At 42.4% G+C, this 20,000-nt stretch overlaps 2 protein-coding genes and 2 long non-coding RNA genes across 4 annotated transcripts in view; 1 reads left to right on the forward strand and 3 right to left on the reverse strand.

The window, feature by feature from the left end:
• Positions 1 to 1,091, reverse strand: part of LOC126987428 (mucin-5AC-like) — a 15,251-nt gene extending 14,160 nt beyond the window's left edge. The window contains exons 1-3 of the mRNA XM_050844395.1: positions 1,081 to 1,091; positions 524 to 527; positions 1 to 118 (exon numbers count right to left, since the gene is read on the reverse strand). The exon at positions 1 to 118 is cut by the window's left edge and continues 29 nt beyond it. Of these exons, the coding sequence (XP_050700352.1) occupies positions 1 to 118; positions 524 to 527; positions 1,081 to 1,091 (133 nt within the window). The remainder of the gene's footprint in view (positions 119 to 523; positions 528 to 1,080) is intronic.
• A 6,001-nt stretch (positions 1,092 to 7,092) lies between these two features.
• On the reverse strand, positions 7,093 to 8,820 carry LOC126987160 (uncharacterized). Its single transcript, XR_007740306.1, has 2 exons — positions 8,389 to 8,820; positions 7,093 to 8,238 (listed from the first exon to the last, which is right to left on the reverse strand). It is a non-coding gene; the product is annotated as an uncharacterized LOC126987160 (long non-coding RNA).
• Positions 8,821 to 11,027: 2,207 nt separating this feature from the next.
• LOC126987162 (uncharacterized) lies at positions 11,028 to 15,697 on the forward strand. Its single transcript, XR_007740307.1, has 2 exons — positions 11,028 to 14,923; positions 15,089 to 15,697. It is a non-coding gene; the product is annotated as an uncharacterized LOC126987162 (long non-coding RNA).
• Positions 15,622 to 20,000, reverse strand: part of LOC126987161 (E3 ubiquitin-protein ligase MARCHF9-like) — a 22,309-nt gene continuing 17,930 nt past the window's right edge. Inside the window, exons 3-7 of the mRNA XM_050843939.1 lie at positions 19,513 to 19,733; positions 19,110 to 19,252; positions 18,660 to 18,743; positions 17,897 to 18,016; positions 15,622 to 16,571 (exon numbers count right to left, since the gene is read on the reverse strand). Of these exons, the coding sequence (XP_050699896.1) occupies positions 16,242 to 16,571; positions 17,897 to 18,016; positions 18,660 to 18,743; positions 19,110 to 19,252; positions 19,513 to 19,733 (898 nt within the window). The 3' untranslated portion in view covers positions 15,622 to 16,241. The remainder of the gene's footprint in view (positions 16,572 to 17,896; positions 18,017 to 18,659; positions 18,744 to 19,109; positions 19,253 to 19,512; positions 19,734 to 20,000) is intronic.

A 20,000-nucleotide genomic window follows, 5' to 3' on the forward strand; every position in this document is an offset into this window, starting at 1 on the left:
AGCACTTCTTGCAGTAGACTCCCTTGTGGTAGAGGAAGTTGAGTGTGGAGCGGAACAGACTGGAGCAGACCTTGCACTCTATTATAATGTTGCACTCATGGACCAGGACCCGGCGCACCTGTGGGGGGGAAGGTCAGGTCAGGTCAGGTCAGGTCAGGGGATTGTGGTTTTGTTAGTTAGTTAGAGATAAAATTAGGTTGTTAGTTAGGAATAGATTTTTTTTGTTGTTGTTGAATTAATTATTGCTTTCTCTCTCTCTCTTTCTCTATTTTAGGCCTATGGTGCTGTTTTAAGTGTATTTTAGGCCTATGGTGAGTTTGCTAGGCCTATAGATTCCTTTATTTTGGGTATGACTTTATTTTTGTGTGTGTGTTCTTTCTCTCTCTCTCTCTCTCTCTCTCTCTCTCTCTCTCAAACTTCCTTCCCTTCCTCCTCCTCCTCCTCCTCCTTACCTCCTCTGTTCCGTTGACGAGCAGGTTGGCCAAATTGACTACCCCATCCGCCGAGGCCTTGATGGATTGACGGAGCTGGGAAAAATCGGGGTCCTCGGGGAGTTCCAGGACCTCAACACCCTGGGGAGAAGGAGGAGGAGGAGGAGGAGGAGGAAGAGAAAATTAGATGGAAGAGGAAGGATGGAAAGGATGATTTGAAGGAGGAGGAGGAGGAGGAGGAGGAGGAGGAGGAGGAGGAGGAAGAAGGGAAAATTAGATGAGAGAGGAAGGATAGAAAGTATGATTTGAATGAGGAAGAGGAAGAAGAGGAGGAGGAGGAGGAGGAGGAGGGGAGGAAGAAAATAATAATAATAATAGTAATGATATATATTGTCATGATAAATCTCTCTCTCTCTCTCTCTCTCTCTCTCTCTCTCTCTCTCTCTCTCTCTCTCTCTCTCTCTCTCTCTCTCTCTCTCTCACCTCTGTCCCATGTTGACACTTCACTCTCTCTCTCTCTCTCTCTCTCTCTCTCTCTCTCTCTCTCTCTCTCTCTCTCTCTCTCTCTCTCTCTCTCTCTCTCTCTCTCTCTCTCTCTCTCTCTCTCTCTCTCTCTCTCTCTCTCTCTCTCTCTCTCTCTCTCTCTCACCTCTGGCCCATGTTGACACTTCACTCTCTCTCTCTCTCTCTCTCTCTCTCTCTCTCTCTCTCTCTCTCTCTCTCTCTCTCTCTCTCTCTCTCTCTCTCTCTCTCTCTCTCTCTCTCTCTCTCTCTCTCTCTCTCTCTCTCTCTCTCTCTCTCTCTCTCACCTCTGGTGGTTCCAGAGCCGCCCTTGGACCTCTCTCTCTCTCTCTCTCTCTCTGGCGGAGGAGGAGGAGGAGGAGGAGGTGGGGTTGGCGGTGGAGGAGGAGGAGGAGGAGGCGATTCTGCGAGCTTGTAGACGCTTGGCTCGCTTGACCATCTCAGGATTCTTCAGCATCCTGGGGGGGGGCATTAGTAGTAGTAGTAGTAGTAGTAGTAGTAGTAGTAGTAGTAGTAGTAGTAGTAGTAGTAGTAGTAGTAGTGGTGGTGGTGGTGGTAGTAGTAGTAGATGAAGGAGGAAGAGAAAGGTAGCAATTATAGTTAGTTATATAATAATATACTAAATAATAATAGATTTTTTTTCATACTATTCAATAAGCTCTCTCTGTCTCGCACACACACACACACACACACCAGGCTTGGGTGTAAGTCTATGTACTTGTGGTCAAGGTCAACAGTTCCTTAGTACTTGTTGTTATACAAGTACAAGGTACAAGCCCACAATGTCGTTGTGTGTTGTGGTGCTGCCACATGCCTGGCAGAGGTGAGGGAGGGGCAGGGTCACCTCAAGGCACTGGCACCTCAGGCAGTGACCCGGGGTGCCATGTCATGTGTTTGGGATCTTACAAATAAAAAGGAAAAAATGTGGACATAATAAATAAAATGAAATAAAACAAAATTTTAATTTCCTGAGTGCAGTAACATTTTCTGCAATTTGATCATTATTAATTCTGTGTGTGTGTGATGGTGAGCACGCCAAGGATGACACCTGACAAGGACAAGGAAACGTCCACCACCGTCACCTTGTGCACGTCACCAAGGGTGGGCCACGGGTGCTGGTAAGGGCGCCCAAGCTCAGCTTGTCCAGGCACCGGCAACCCTAGGGCTGGCCCTGACTGACAAGGGTGTGTCCCTGGGGTGAGGTGACTTAGGGCAAAGAGGGCTTGACAGTTTGACATTTGTCAAAAGCAGCAGCAGTCAGTTCCCTTCAGTGAGGGGACGCAGCAGATGCCTGGAGCTGCAGCACAGAAGTCCTCCTGCCTGGACTCAAGGTGACCTGTAAAACTGACTAACTGTACTTGTCCTTGGATGCATGATACAATGATGTCATACACACATGATACTGTAATGGAATTGTGCTTAAACTCAAGTAAAAAAATGTACTTGAACCCAAGCCTGATACACAACACACACATACTCTCACTCTCTCTCTCTCTCTCTCTGTCTGTCACTCCCCCTCACCTGTTGATGGTCTTCTTGTCAATACTAAAATGGTTAGCGGTCTTTGTCTTGAGGCCAAAGTTCTCGTCGCCGCCGTGCTTGAAATAATACACCAACACCTTCAGCTTGAAGTCGCTGGTGTAGGTGATCTTCTTGGGGGTGTTGGCGGCCATCTTGGGGGGTGGGGTGGGGTGGGGCGGGGGGGGGTGAACAGGGGGCAGGAAGGGGGATTTTTCAAGGGGGGCTGGTGGTCATATTGTGTGGGGGTTTTGGGGGGCTGTGGGGGGCAGAATGGGGGTTTTAAAATGGGGGTTAGGAGGTCAGGAATTGGTTAGGAAAGGAATTTGGTCAGGTCAGGTTAGGTTAAGTTAGGTTAGGGTCTCATGGTAAGAAAGGGAAGGGAAGGGAGAGAGAAATTGGAGGAAAGGAGAGAAAGGGAGATATGGAGGAAGAGAGAGGAAGTCAAGGGGTCAGGTCAAAGGTCAGGGGGGGGTTAGGTCAGCCTGGGGTGAGGTTGTGGAACTTGTAGTGGACGTGTTTTCTTCATGTTTGAGCTGCAAAAGGAAATAAATATATATATATAAAGATTTATAAATATTAGATGATAATAGATAAATGGGTGGATAGAGTAATATGTTAATAGATCAATAGATAGATAAATGAGGTGTAATTATAATGCTTGCTATATATTAACCTAAACTGTCTCCACTTTGGGGGCATGGGCAGAGGTGGGCGCGGTAAGGAAAAATCAGTAGTGCGGTTGTGGTAGTGTGGTACATTTCCCGGAGTAGTGCGGTTGTGGTAGTGTGGTACTTTTTCCGGAGTAGTGCGGTTGTGGTAGTGTGGTACTTTTTCCAGAGTAGTGCGGTTGTGGTAGTGTGGTACTTTTTCCAGAGTAGTGTGGTTGTGGTAGTGCGGTACTTTTTCCAGAGTAGTGCGGTTGTGGTAGTGTGGTACTTTTTCCAGAGTAGTGCGGTTGTGGTAGTGTGGTACTTTTTCCAGAGTAGTGCGGTTGTGGTAGTGTGGTACTTTTTCCAGAGTAGTGCGGTTGTGGTAGTGTGGTACTTTTTCCAGAGTAGTGCGGTTGTGGTAGTGTGGTACTTTTTCCAGAGTAGTGCGGTTGTGGTAGTGGTACTTTTTCCAGAGTAGTGCGGTTGTGGTAGTGGTACTTTTTCCAGAGTAGTGCGGTTGTGGTAGTGTGGTACTTTTTCCAGAGTAGTGCGGTTGTGGTAGTGTGGTACTTTTTCCAGAGTAGTGCGGTTGTGGTAGTGCGGTACTTTTTCCAGAGTAGTGCGGCTGTGGTAGTGGTACTTTTTCCAGAGTAGTGGTAGTGGTAATTTTTCCAGAGTAGTGCTGTTGTGGGAGTGGTACTTTTTCCAGAGTAGTGCGGTTGTGGTAGTGCGGTACTTTTTCCAGAGTAGTGCGGCTGTGGTAGTGGTACTTTTTCCAGAGTAGTGCGGTTGTGGTAGTGTGGTACTTTTTCCAGAGTAGTGCGGTTGTGGTAGTGTGGTACTTTTTCCGGAGTAGTGTGGTTGTGGTAGTGCGGTACTTTTTCCGGAGTAGTGCGGTACTTTTTCCGGAGTAGTGTGGTTGTGGTAGTGTGGTACTTTTTCCGTAGTGTGGTTGTGGTAGTGTGGTACTTTTTCCGGAGGAGTGTGGTTGTGGTAGTGTGGTACTTTTTCCGGAGTAGTGTGGTTGTGGTAGTGCGGTACTGCGGTGGTCAAAATACAAACTACTTTAGTGGCTACCCTGGCTATCCAAACAACAGAAACTTGCTTAAAACAGCACAGTGTCCAGCACCACGGACGGGTCCAGGGTTGAGATGGCCGGCAGCGCGCGGGTCAAGGAAGACTGCCAGTGTGGTGGTTCAGTCTGTCTGTTGAGTATCAAATGCTGAACAATAACTGGAAAGTCAGAATGATTGAGTCACTCATTCTGGTGACTGATACCGATTGACTCATGGACTCAGATTCACTGGGAAAAAATAAATAAAAAAAAACATTCCTGTGAGCATCACGCCGCCGCGCTGCAAATGTCGTCTTCCAAAGTTTTCAAAGTACCGCAAAAAAGTACCACAGGATTTTTTAGTGCGGTCTGCGGTAGTGCGGTATTTTCAGAAATTTTGCGGTAGTGCGGTACTTTTTTGTGATGTGGTACTACCACACTACGGCACTAAGTACCACACTTGCCCACCTCTGGGCACAGGTTTACGTCTATAGGTCTATACAAGGATACGGGGCACACTAATTAGATTCCCATTAATTTAAACGGGGAAATTCATTGTGGGTTACAAGTATATTGCTTTACGAGCAAATTTCCGGAATGAATTAAAACTCATAAACCAATGCATGACTGTATATATATATATATATATATATATATATATATATATATATATATATATATATATATATATATATATATATATATATATATATATATATATATATATAAGAAAAAGTAATATAAGTGTACAAACTCACATTAGCAAACAAAATAACTTACTTTTCACCGGTAGTAGTAGTAGTAGTAGTAGTGGTGTCTGTCTTGTATCTGAAATAATAACAATAATAGTAAAAGTAGTAGTAGTAGTAGTAGTAGTAGTAGTAGTAGTAGTAGTAGTAGTAGTAGTAGTAGTAGTAGTAGTAGCAGTAGTAGTAGTAGTAGTAAATAAAATGTACAAGTTATTATTTTCATTATTAGTCCAAAAGTGCCTGTAGTATGTCACTATGCGGGACACCTCGGCACTGCTTGGGTGTCAAGGCACTGCGGCCACGCCAGTCACTGCCGCCCCGAGTCACTGTGACCTAAAATCCTGGTGGGCAGTGTGAAGGTAAAAGGTACAGTTTGGGGCACAGGCCACGGCTGCATCAAGCTAATCATGTATTTATCATAAGCAAACAAGTACCAAACAAGTATCTAAACATTATAACGCTTATCTAACACAACTAAAGCTAACCTATTCTAACCTCATGCAACCTAACCAAATGTAGCCTAATCTAACCATACCTAACCAAATGTAACCCATTTTAACCTGGTGCAACCTAATTTAACCTAACCATACCTAACCTAATTTAATCTAACCATACCTAACCTAATTTAATCTAACCATACCTAACCTAATTTAATCTAACCATACCTAATCTAACCATACCTAACCAAATGTAACCTATTCTAACCTCATGCAACCTAACCAAATGTAGCCTAATCTAACCATACCTAACCTAACCATACCTAACCTAATGTAATCTAACCATACCTAACCTAATTTAATCTAACCATACCTAACCTAACATAATCTAACCATACCTAACCTAACCAAATCTAACTTAATGTAATCTAACCATACCTAACCTAATCTAACCTAACCATACCACAGTGACCATAAATGGCAGAGCTTAGGCCATTGTGTTAGTTTACATTTAAATTACCTTACCTAACCTGAAAGCCACAGTGACCATGAACGGCAGAACTCAGGGCATGGCGTTAGTTTACATTTAAATTACCTTACCTAACCTTGCCTTACCATATCTTACCTAACCTTACCTTACCATATCTTACCTAACCTTACCTAACCTAACCTAACCTAACTGAATTACCTAACCTAACCAAATCTAACTTAATGTAATCTAACCATACCTAACCTAATCTAACCTAACCATCCCACAGTGACCAGGAACGGCAGAGCTCAGGGCATTGTGTTAGTTTACATTTAAATTACCTTACCTAACCTTACATAACCTAACCCAACCTTACCTAACCTTACCTTACCTAACCTAACCTTACCTAACCTTACCTAACCTTACCTAACCTAACCTTACCTAACCTTACCTTACCTAACCTTACCTAACCTTACCTTACCTAACCTAACCTTACCTAACCCTATAGTGCATTAGCTTACATATAAATCATTGTATCAGATTATTATTACAAGCATAATTACCTAGTTTATCATTTATTTCAGGCACTGTGTTAGTACATTATTAGTACCAGTAGTGGTTTTATTTCCAACATTATTAATTCATTAGTTAACCATTGTGGGTGTGATTCTGGAGTAATACCACAATGCAACAGACTCGGGGCCAGCGTTGCCAGATTCTCGCACTCCACCTTCTGAGTTTGCTGATTTCTGACCCTAATACCATCTCCTCGGCGGAAATAACTAGCTTGGTATATAGTTGACGTTAAAATGGACAATCATCGCTGTTTCTTGGCAATAGTTAAGGGGCGGAAAATGGTAAATATGATGATCCGAGTGCGGTAATCTGGCATCGCTGCTTGGGACACTGCGTTAGTTTACACGGCAAGCATTATATCAGTTTTAATTACAAGAATTATTGATCTATTATTAATTCTAAGCACTGTGTTAGTATATTATTAGTAGAATAGTTCATTATATTGATGGTTTTATTTCAAGCATTATTTATCTATTATTAATTCTAAGCACTGTGTTAGTATATTATTAGTAGAATAGTTCATTATATTAGTGGTTTTATTTCTAGCATTACTTATCTATTATTAATTCTAAGCACTGTGTTAGTATATTATTAGTAGAATAGTTCATTATATTAGTGGTTTTATTTCAAGCATTATTTATCTATTATTAATTCTAAGCACTGTGTTAGTATATTATTAGTAGAATAGTTCATTATATTGGTGGTTTTATTTCTAGCATTATTTATCTATTATTAATTTTAAGCACTGTGTTAGTATATTATTAGTAGAATAGTTCATTAGTGGTTTTATTTCAAGCATTACTTATCTATTATTAATTCTAAGCACTGTGTTAGTATATTATTAGTAGAATAGTTCATTATATTAGTGGTTTTATTTCTAGCATTATTTATCTATTATATTCATTCCCAGGCTTGTGTTAATATATTTCCCAGTATGATTCATCACCACCCGGGCATGACACCGGTTTTGACCCACCCAAATTTTCCTGCTAGCAAGCTTTAGGGCCTTCCAGGCTTTCTGGGGCCTATTTTAACCTTGGGAACCCTGGCAAGCCTATACTAAAGCCTTGAGGACTAAATGGGTTTATGGGGCTGAGGGCTGACAAGGGGCTATGGGCTTGACACCACATATATTTTTAAGAATTATGGGGATATTTTCACAGAGTACAGGGCTTTCCCAGGCTTATTTTCAGGCTTTTATGTGTCCAAATAAGCCCTGGAAACTCACTGAGGCCTGGGGACTGAATGGGCTGGGAGCTACGGGCTGAGAAGACACCATACACATTTTTCAGACTCCTCGGGCTTATTTCACAGGTCTTAAGGGCTTTCTCAGGCTAATTTCAGGCTTTTTACATTATTTTCAGGCTTTTGCGGGTCTATATTAGCCCTGAGAAGCCTGTACTAAAGCCTTGTGGTCTTGTTGGGTTGATTTTCAAGACAGACTGGGCTTAATTCACAGGCTTCAGGGCTTTCCTAGGCAAATTTCTGGCTTTTTTATTATTTTCAAGCATTTTGGGGTCATTATAAGCCCTGGGAAGCCTGTACTAAAGCCTTGTGGTCTACTTGGGCTTAGGGCTGACTGACAGACTGACGGACATCACGACAGACATACAAGGCTTATTTCAGGCTGTTCTGATGTTATTTAAGGCATTCTATCATAATATTCAGGCGTTTCTGACCACCCCAAGCCCACCATGACCCCCCCCCAGGGTCACGTAAAGCCATAGGGTCACGTAGGCCTATAGGGTTAACCAGGCTTATCTCAGGGTATTTCAGGCTGTTTTGGGGTCATTTAAGGCGTTTCTTCGTAATTTTCAGGCTTTTTTGACCTCCTAGAACCCCACGTGACCTCCCCCAAGGGTCACGTCATGCTATGAGGTCACGTAGGCCTATGTGACTGACCAGGCTTACCTCAAGATATTTCAGGCTGTTCCGGGGTCATTTAAGGCGTTTTTTCGTAATTTCCAGGCTTTTTTGACTTCCTAGAACCCCACGTGGCCTCCCCCAAGGGTCAGGTCAAGCTATGGGGTCAGGATATGGGAGGTCGTGAGCGCCATGTCCTAAGTCACCGGCGTAAGGATTCAGCGACCTTGACCTTATTTTGACCTTTTGGGCTTCGTTACCGGGTGCCAAAGGTCCGTGAGGTCACTGGTCACGTGGTCATGACCCCCCGTGACCTGACCTAAGGCCGGGAGGTCAAGAAATGAGGTAAAAAATGGTAGCGCTCAAGTCGGCCATGTCCCCGTTATGTCCCCGTCTCAAGCCCCACCTCATTTCACAGCGACCCTGACCTTATTACACCCTTTGACCTTAGATTAGGAGGTCATACAGGTGCGGAGGACCTTTAATAACCTGTTGATGAGGCGGCGGGAGGGTTAATTAAGGCGTAAAGGAGAAATTAACAGTTAAATAAGGACATACCTGCTCCGCCCCGAGACGCTGCTGGTGGACTAAATGTCGGAATATGGCAAGTGTACCGTCCCATATTTTTCCTATTTTTACCACTATTTAGGGCGTTTAAAGGCTTGCTAGTATTTTTGGCTAGTAGGTAATTTATTTATCTATCTTCTATTAGCTCGGGAAGGCTTGAAAGTGTGTAAATAATGAGATATCAAAGAATATGATGAGGTAAGTTGAGGTTGTCGGCGTCCATGTTTACTCTCGCGCGCCACGTTCGAAAGGAGAGAAAAAGGAAATAAATTGCCCGCACGACATATTTTTCCTATTTTTACCATTATTTAGGCTGTTTGATGACCTGATAGTGCTTTTAATCGATATAGAATTCTTTTGACTTTCTTCTAATAGCTTGGGGAGGCTGGGAAGTGTGTAGATTGTGAAATATTAAAGAAAATGATAAGGTATTTTGAGGTTCCAGACGCTTATGTTGCCGCTCGCCCGCCACGTTCGAATTAAGAGATAGAGAGACACTACACGTACGCCATATTTTCCCATTTTTACCATTATTTAGGCTGTTTGATGACCTGATAGTGGTTTTAATCGATATAGAATTCTTTTGACTTTCTTCTAATAGCTTGGGGAGGCTGGGAAGTGTGTAGATAGCGAGATATTAAAGAAAATGATAAGGTATTTTGAGGTTCCAGATACCTATGTTGCCGCTCGCCCGCCACGTTCGAATTAAGAGATAGAGACACTGCACGTACGCCATATTTTCCCATTTTTACCACTATTTAGGGTATTTAAGGACCTGATAGTGGTTTTAATCGATATAGAATTCTTTTAACTTTCTTCTAATAGCTTGAGGAGGCTGGGAAGTGTGTAGATAGCGAGATATTAAAGAAAATGATAAGGTATTTTGAGGGTCCAGACGCCTATATTGCCGCTCGCCCGCCACGTTCGAATTAAGAGATAAAGAGACACTGGACGTACGCCATATTTTCCCATTTTTACCACTATTTAGGGTATTTAAGGACCTGATAGTGGTTTTAATCGATATAGAATTATTTTGACTTTCTTCTAATAGCTTGGGGAGGCTGGGAAGTGTGTAGATAGCGAGATATTAAAGAAAATGATAAGGTATTTTGAGGTTCCAGACGCCTATGTTGCCGCTCGCCCGCCACGTTCGAATTAAGAGATAGAGAGACACTGGACGTACGCCATATTTTCCCATTTTTACCATTATTTAGGCTGTTTGATGACCTGATAGTGCTTTTAATCGATATAGAATTCTTTTAACTTTCTTCTAATAGCTTGGGGAGGCTGGAAAGTGTGTAGATTGTGAAATATTAAAGAAAATGATAAGGTATTTTGAGGTTCCCAGACACCTTATGTTGCCGCTCGCCCGCCACGTTCGAATTAACATAGAGACACTACACGTACGCCATATTTTCCCATATTTACCATTATTTAGGCTGTTTGATGACCTGATAGTGGTTTTAATCGATATAGAATTCTTTTGACTTTCTTCTAATAGCTTGGGGAGGCTGGAAAGTGTGTAGATAGCGAGATATTAAAGAAAATGATAAGGTATTTTGAGGGTCCAGACGCCTATGTTGCCGCTCGCCCGCCACGTTCGAATTAAGAGATAGAGAGACACTACACGTACGACATATTTTCCCATTTTTACCACTATTTAGGCTGTTTGATGACCTGATAGTGGTTTTAATCGATATAGAATTCTTTTGGCTTTCTTCTAATAGCTTGGGGAGACTGTAAAGTGTGTAGATAGCGAGATATTAAAGAAAATGATAAGGTATTTTGAGGGTCCAGACGCCTATGTTGCCGCTCGCCCGCCACGTTCGAATTAAGAGATAGAGAGACACTGCACGTACGCCATATTTTCCCATTTTTACCACTATTTAGGCTGTTTGATGACCTGATAGTGGTTTTAATCGGTAGGGAATTCTTTTAACTATATCTTCTAAAAGCTTGGGGAGGCTGGGAAATGCGTAAAGGCGAAATATTAAGGAAAATGATAAGAGTTTGAGGTTCCGGACGCCTATGTTACCGATCGCCCGCCACGTTCGATAAGAGATAAAGACTGCCCACACGCCATATTTTTCCTATTTTCACCATTATTTAGGCTGTTTAAGGATCTGATAGTGGTTTTAATGGGCAGAGAATTCATATAACTATCTTTTCTTAGCTTGGGGAGGCTGGGAAGTGTTTAGGTTGTGAGATATTAAAGAAAATGTAAGGTATTTTAAGGTTCCAGGCGACCATGTTCCCTTTCGCCCGCCACTCAGTCATCTTGAAATGTTTGGAGAAAAGTAGGAATTGCAAGAAAACGAGAAAATATAGAAAGAAAAGGAAAGTAGGGGTGGAAAGTAGAAAGATTAAGCTATTTTCTGGTATAAGGGACGTTGGGAAAAGAGGAGAGGAAAGTAGAGGAAAATGAAGGTGAATTGGAGGGGAAAAAATCTGACCACACCAAGAAATGTATTGATACTGAAAAGTTTGAAGAAAAGTATAATTTGTGAGAAAACTATAATATACAAAAACAAAAGAAAACTCTGGATAGAAAGAAGAAAGATCAAGCTATTTTTTGGTATATGGGAAGATAGGAAAAGATGAGAGGAAAGTACAGGAGAATGAAGGTGAATTGAAGAGGAAAATCTGACACCAAGAAATTCTACTAGGTCAGTTTGACAAGTTTGAATACAAGTGTAATTTATGAGAAAATGAGAAAAGATAGAAGGAAAAAGAAAGTAGGAATGGAAAGTAAAAAGATTAAGCTAGTTTCTGGTACAAGGGAAGTTAGGAAAAGATTAGCAAAAATTGAAGAAAAACGGAGTTGAAGAGGTGGTAAGCTTTCTGATACCAAGAAATTTTGCACAGGTCATCTTGAAATGTTTGAAGAGAAGTAAGATTTGCAAGAAAACGATAAGAGATAGAAAGAAAAGAAAAGTAGGGATAGAAAGTAGAAAGATTAAATTATTTTTTAGTATAAGGCATGATAAGAAAAGAGAAGAGGAAGGTAGAGAAAATAAAGGTGAATTTGAGGAAACAAATCTGACCACACCAATAAAATTCTATTGGCAATTTTGAAAAGTTTAAAGAAAAGTATAATTTGAGAAAACTATATTAGATAGAAACAAAAGCAAACTATGGATAGAAAGTAAAAAGATTAAGCTTTTTTTTGGTATATGAGAAGATAGGAAAAGATGACAGGAAAGTGAAGGAAAATTAAGGCAAATTGGAGGGGTAAATCTGACCATACCAAGAAATTCCACTTGGTCAGTTTTAAAAGTTTTAAGAAAAGTATAATTTCTGAGAAAACGAATAACAATAGAAATAAATGCAAAGTAGAGGTAGAAAGTAGAAAGATTAAGCTATTTTCTGATATAAGGGAAGTTAGGAAAAGATAAGCAGAAATTGAAGAAAAACGGAGTTGAAATGGTGGTAACATTCTGATACCAAGAAATTTTGCACAGGTCATCTTGAAATGTTTGAAGAGAAGTAGGAATTGCAAGAAAACGAGAAAAGATAGAAAGAAAAGGAAAGTAGGGATAGAAATTAGAAATATTAAGCTATTTTGGGGTATAAGGGAAGTTAGAAAAAGAGGAGAGGAAAGTAGAGGAAAATAAAGGTAAATTTGAGGAAAAAAATCTGACCACACCAATAAATGTATTGGTGAATCTGAAAAATTTGAAGAAAAGTATAATTTGTGAAAAAACTCTAACAGATAGAAACAAAAGCAAACTGTGGATATAAACTAGAAAGATTAAGCTATTTTTTTGTATAAGGCAAGTTAGGAAAAGAGGAGAGGAAAGTAAAGAAAAACGAAAGGAAATTGGAGGAAAAAATCTGCCCACACTAAGAAATCTTTATTGGTGATTCTGAAAAGTTTGAAGAAAAGTATAATTTGTGAGAAAACTATAATAGATAGAAACAAAAGCAAACTGTGGATAGAAAATAGAAAGATTAAGCTATTTTCTGGTATAAGGCAAGTTAGGAAAAGAGGAGAGGAAAGTAAAGAAAAACGAAAGGAAATTGGAGGAAAAAATCTGACTACACCAAGAAATCTCTAGTGGTGATTCGGAAAAGTTTGAAGAAAAGTATAATTTGTGAGAAAACTATAATAGGTAGAAACTAAAACAAAGTATGGATAGAAAGTAGAAAGATTAAGCTATTTTTTGGTATAAGGAAAAATAGGAAAAGAGGAGCAGAAAGTGGAGAAAATTGCAGGTAAAGTGGAAGGAAAAAAAATCCGACACCACTCCATTTGAATTTCTCTCCCATTTTTATTTGCCTCATATGAAACAAGGCCTAGGTTTCTACCCTAGGCCTAAATACAAAAGGGTTTATCATAGAACTATACACAAGTGACTCTTTGATGCAGTAATAGTAGTAATAATAATGATAATAATGATAATAATAAGAATGGCTGGCTTGACGAGACGCACACACACACACACACACACACACACACACACACACACACATACGTACATAGCCCTACAGATTTTTTTTTTTTATGTGGGGGAAAAAAAAATTGTGTGCGTGTGTGTAAGTTGGCTATACTTACACACACACACACACACACACACACACACACACACACACACACACACACACACACACATACATACATACAATTTCTCTCTCTCAACAATAACAATAATAATAATAATAATAACAATAATAATATTTACTTTTTATTTTTATTTTTTGTACCTTTAAAGTGTGTGTGTGTGTGTGTGTGTGTGTGTGTGTGTGTGTGTGTGTGTGTGTGTGTGTGTGTGTATACCAGAGCTGGGCATCGCTAACAAATTTGAACCTTCCGCTATCACAAATCCGCTCTCTAACTTATTCCATAACTTTAACAATCACAGTTCCACAAATTTTGAGATTTTGTTTGAGTCGCAATCGCAAATCCGCCATCACAAACAGCCACATAATATTTTCAATCTTCCGCCATAAAACTTGACTCTGCAAACACAAGATTGATTGATTGATTAATAGGGCGTTCTTTGCTTGGCGCCGGGCAAACACAACCCGCAAACACAAATTACATTATCAATAGTTCTGGAATCTCTTTGCACTGTATTTGTGGTGTGATGCTGTAGCCAGGCAGTGACCATACATATGCTGTATACTGCTACTTCAAGTGTGGACCATTTGTAATCATGCTAATTAATCTGTAATGATCTGATAAGCATCTATTTTAAACGTATTTTTAATGAGAAGGAGCAAAGGAAAGTTGGAAAGTTTCGTTCAGTCAGCGCAACATCTGTGGTCATGTGCCGGAGAGAGACAGAAGGGGAAGGATGGAAAGTTTTGTTTAGTGGGCGCAACATCTGTGGTCATATGCCGGTGAGAGACAGAAGGGGAAGGATGGAAAGTTTTGTTTAGTGGGCGCAACATCTGTGGTCATGTGTCGGAGAGAGACAGAAGGGGAAGGAAGGAAAGTTTTGTTTAGTGGGCGCAACATCTGTGGTCATGTGTCGGAGAGAGACAGAAGGGGAAGGAAGGAAAGTTTTGTTTAGTGGGCGCAATATCTGTGGTCATATGCCGGAGAGAGACAGAAGGGGAAGGAAGGAAAGTTTTGTTTAGTGGGCGCAACATCTGTGGTCATGTGCCGGAGAGAGACAGAAGGGGAAGGAAGGAAGGTTTTGTTTAGTGGGCGCAACATCTGTGGTCATGTGTTGGAGAGAGACAGAAGGGGAAGGATGGAAAGTTTTGTTTAGTGGGCGCAACATCTGTGGTCATATGCCGGAGAGACAGAAGGGGAAGGAATTATAGGAGAAGGGAACAGACCCCAGGAGACGGGACACAACCCCTGATTAATACCTGGTACCCATTCACTGCTGGGTGGACAGGGGTGTAGGGTATCGGAACAGCCGCACAAATTTTTCCACTCTGCCCGGGAATCGAACCCGGGCTCTCTAAGTTGTGAGCCGAGCGTGCTAACCACTGCACCACAAGAAGCAGAGGAAGTTGATCAGTGTGAAGGAAGTTGATCAGTGTGAGTGTCTGAAGTAAATCCCTATTCCTGTGTCCTGGCTGTCTCCTTCAAAACACTTATTGTGATGTTTGTTACAAGATCCCCGTGAGGTTTGTGTCAATGTGCTTTTTGTGAAAATGGAAAAGGCAACAACTGAATTTTTTTTAAGTTAATCAGTTTTTATTGTAATGTTTGAAGAACCTATCAGACTGAGGCTGTCCAGGCTGGCTCCTTCAAAACACTTATTGTGATGTTTGTTACAAGATCCCCGTGAGGTTTGTGTCAATGTGCTTTTTGTGAAAATGCAAAAGGCAACAACTGAATTTTTTTGAAGTTAATCAGTTTTTATTGTAATGTTTGAAGAACCTATCAGACTGAGACTGTCCAGGCTGGCTCCTCCACCTGTTAGCGGAAGGAATATCGCAGACGCTAATCCGCATATCAGTGACCTTTGTGTCCCGAACGCAAATCCACAAATGAAATGGAACTTCCGCTATTGAGGATTTTAAGACTAATTAGCGGAAATGCCCAGCAATAGTGTACCACCTCCATCATCACCACCTTGTAAGTACACACACACACACACACACACACACACACACACACACACACACACACACAGAGTAATGCCCTTGATAAACACATTATTATTATTATTATTATTTTCTTGATGCAAAACTACTTTATTTTTGTGACTAAATTGATGTAGGAAAGATGGCATGTGATAATCTCCTCTCTTAGGCCTATGTATAATTATCTAGGCCTATGGTGGTGGTGCTGGTGGTTGTAAATATATATATCAAGTAGGTTCTCTCTCTCTCTCTCTCTCTCTCTCTCTCTCTCTCTCTCTCTCTCTCTCTCTCTCTCTCTCTCTCTCTCTCTCTCTCTCTCTGTGTGTCATGTTAATATTGAGTTTGTGAAAATACACACACACACACACACACACATACGTACACACTCGCTCGCTCTCTCTCTCTCCTTAGAAATATTGGAAAAGGAAAATGGCATGATATGGAAAACGCACACACGCGTACATGGACACACGCGCACACGGACTAATTTACTTACATACCTACATAACCTTAACCTTTATACATATATATAGATATTTATACGTATATACACATGTACACACACACGCGCACACACACACACACACACACACACATATATACACACATGGTTTTCTCTCTCTCTCTCTCTCTCTCTCTCTCTCTCTCTCTCTCTCTCTCTCTCTCTCTCTCTCTCTCTCTCTCTCTCTCTCTCTCTCTCTCTCTCTCTCTCTCTCTCTCACAGACATATACCTCCCTCTCTCTCTCTCTCTCTCTCTCTCACAAACACACACTTCCCTCTCTCTCTCTTTCTCTCTCCCACACCCACACCCACACACACCCACACACCCACACACACACACACCCACACACTCTGCTAAACTGGCTGGTGGCTAACACTGGCCTCCCTAAAACCAATCCTGCCCCCTCCCCCTCCTCCTCCTCCTCCGTTTCCTCCACTCCCTCCGCTCGCTCCGCTCCCCCCGGCCGTATTGAACTGCGAGTCCCTCCGCCTGTCGTATTCCGCTATGTGCCAGGTCTGGTTGAGGTAGAGGAAGCGCGTGAAGAGGCGGTAGAGTGTGTTCCGCGCCTTCACCTCAACGTACATTGCGACGAAAAATGCGACGAAGAAGAGAACGCCGCAGGTCAGCGTGACGACCTCTGACTGTGTGAGCTCTGCGTCGTCCTTCTTGGGGGGGAGCCGGTCCTGGGGGGGGGGAGAAGACAGAGGGGTTAGCTGGAGAGATGGGAGGGGAGAAACGGAGAGAAATTTCAGGATAATATACTTCAAAATTTTGTCGGACATTTTATTCGGAGAGAAGTTTAGAGAGAAAGAGAGAGAGGACAGATGGAGGTGGTCCTGGGGGGTGGAGAGAAGACGGAGGGGTTAGCTGGAGAGATGGAGGAGAGATGGGAGGGGAGAAATGGAGAGAAATTTCAGGATAATATACTTCAAAATTTTGTCGGACATTTTATTCGGAGAGAAGTTTAGAGAGAAAGAGAGAGAGGACAGATGGAGGTGGTCCTGGGGGGGGGAGAGAAGATGGAGGGGTTAGCTGGAGAGATGGAGGGAAGTTGGGAGGAGGAGGATGGGAGGAGAAATGGAGAGAAATTTCGGGATAATATATTTCAAAATTTTGTCGGACATTCTATTTGGAGAGACAGAGAAAGAGAGAGAGAGAGGAGAGATGGAGGCGGTCCTGGGGGGGAGAGAGAAGACGGAGGGGTTAGGTGGAGAGATGGAGGGAAGATGAGAGGGGAGAAATGGAGAGAGAGAGAGAGGAGAGATGGAGGCGGTCCTGGGGGGGGGAGAGAAGATGGAGGGGTTAGCTGGAGAGGTGGAGGGAAGTTGGGAGGGGTAGTGGAGGTATGGGAGGGGAGAAATGGAGAGAAATTTCGGGATAATATACTTCAAAATTTTGTCGGACATTTTATTCGGAGAGAAGTTTAGAGAGAAAGAGAGAGAGAGGAGAGATGGAGGCAGTCCTGGGGGGGAGAGAGAAGACGGAGGGGTTACCTGGAGAGATGGAGGAAAGATGGGAGGGCTAGCGGAGGGAACGGAGGGAAAAATTGGAGAAAGTAATGGTTAATTCTTGAAAATTTTTGTCGGACGTTCATTTCGGAGAGATGTTTAGAGGGAGAGAGAGAGAGAGATGGTGGGGGTCCTGGGGGGGGGAGAGAAGACGGAGGGGTTATCTGGAGAGGTGGAGGGAAGATGGGAGGGGTAGAGGAGGTATGGGAAGGGAAAAATTGGAGAGAAAGTTGGGAGGAAGAGAGAGGAGAGATGGAGAGAAAGAGGGAGGGAGGGAGAGGAGGAGAAGAGGAAGAGAAGAGAGAGAGAACGAGAGAGGAGAGATGGAGAGAAAGAGGGAGGGAGAGAGAGAAGGAGAAGAGAGAGAATGAGAGAAAATGTGAAAAAAAAAAAAAAAAAATCACATTACCAAAACACACACACAGAAACAGACATAGGCCTACCCCCTTCCTACACACACACACACACACACACACACACACACACACACACACACACACCTGTTTGAAGCAGATGATGGTGATGGTTGCACAGGTTGCCATGACCACCAAACAAACCAGGAAGATGGAGTGTAACACCTTGTCCGCCCTGGAGCAAGACGGAAGCTGCCAATGGTGGAGCTGGGGACATAAGTAACAGCTGTAGTAGTAGTAGTAGTAGTAGTAGTAGTAGTAGTAGTAGTAGTAGTATAGATATAGATATTTTATTGACCACAAACACAGTCATTACGTTATATGGTCCAAACTTGCATTTACAATATATTACTGTGTGTTAAATCTATCCATAAATCAATATATTAAACAAGTTAAGAGATTATTAAATACAACAAAGAAAGGAAATGCCAATGTACACAGCTTGTATGACATTGTATATTGTCAACATTGATTTAGTGCGGTTTGTGTTAGAATTTGGAACCTCGTTGTAGTAATAATTAGAAGCTTGTAAGTCCTGTTCCTTTTAAAGTCAGTCTAATAGCCTCTCCCATTTAGCGTAACCTGTTTCTGGGTCGTGATCTGTGGAGTCTCCTGATAGATAGAGTCCCGACAACCTAAGATTTGGACGCCATTATTGGTCCTGTTTACACCACGAGAGCGTGTGCTAGCGTTTGAAAAGCACGGCAAAAACAGGCCCAATAATGGCGTCCAAATCTTAGGTAGTCGGGACTCTATAAGGGACTCTATAGATCACGACCCAAAAACAGGTTACGCTAAATGGAAGACGCTATAAGTCTGCACACACAGCAGTGGTGTTGGTGCTCCTCACCCTGAACTTCTTGTGTCTGTGGAACTGATAATTGCAGAGCTCACAGACGGGCGCTTTCTTGCATCGTTTGACCTCCAGCCATTTCTGACAAGGGGGAGAATAAACATTAATAACAATACCAATATTACTTAAATACAAGTACGTGCAACAAGTACTTCTTACTGAGTCAACCTGAAGGTATTTTTCCTGCAATATATTGTAGACATAATTTATAATGTCACAGTATGCTTCATTTGCAGGCACTCATGAAATTGTAAAAAATGTTGAATTTCAGTACATACTTGGAATTAAGCTGGACACACACACACACACACACACACACACACACACACTAGAAAATATATAAAATTAACTCTCTCTCTCTCTCTCTCTCTCTCTCTCTCTCTCTCTCTCTGTCTGTCTTTCAACACAGTGTCTAGCCAGTGACCAGACCATGGGTGAGCGTCTTACATTGAGGCATCCCTGGTGTATGAACTGCATGGTCCCGGCACACCTGCAAGGCGAGATCAAGGTGTCCAGCCCGTCGCCTTGCGGGTGATGGCAAATCCGGCACATTGGCATGGAGGCGGTGGACGAGGAGGCCGAGAGGACACCTATGGGGGTCACAGATGGTTGTGGTTGTGGTGGATTTGGTGGTGGTGGTGGTGGTAGTAGTAGTAGTAGTAGTAGTAGTAGTAGGAATATCATTATTATTATTATTATTATCTCCTCCTCCTCCTCCTCCTCCTCTTCCTCACCAAAAAGAAGAAGAAGAAAATAAATAAAAAAACAGAAGAATTATCAACTCCTCCTCCTCCTCCTTTTCTCCTCCTCCTCCTTTTCTCCTCCTCCTCCTCCTCCTCCTCCCCCTCACCTGGCCTGGGGTATGATGGCACCCTGGGGAAGGAGTGCCCCGGGTGGTGTCTGAGCTGCTCCTTGAAGTCCTCCCCCGGTTCTGACCCGCTGAGGGAGGCTGTCTCTATGGCGTTCATGCCCCCCGCTATGCCCCCCATGCCCCCCCCGATGATAGGTCCAATGCCCGCCATGCCCATGCCCCCGCCACACATGATGAAGCCCGGCGGAACACTGCTGCACCTGTAGGAGAGAGAGAGAGAGAGAGGGGTGAGAGAGTGAAGATGTCGGTTAACTCTTGCATAAGGAAATTGGACAAGACAGGGATGAAGGAGTTGAGATGCTGGTTAACTCTTGCATTATGAAAGACGAAAGAGTGAAAATAAAGGTTAACTCTTGCATAAGGAAATTGGACAAGACAGAGGGATGAAGGAGTTGAGATGCTGGTTAACTCTTGCATTATGAAAGACGAAAGAGTGAAAATAAAGGTTAACTCTTGCATAAGGAAAT

The sequence above is a fragment of the Eriocheir sinensis genome, chromosome 64, assembly GCF_024679095.1.
Source record: "Eriocheir sinensis breed Jianghai 21 chromosome 64, ASM2467909v1, whole genome shotgun sequence".
Classification (NCBI taxonomy): domain Eukaryota; kingdom Metazoa; phylum Arthropoda; class Malacostraca; order Decapoda; family Varunidae; genus Eriocheir; species Eriocheir sinensis.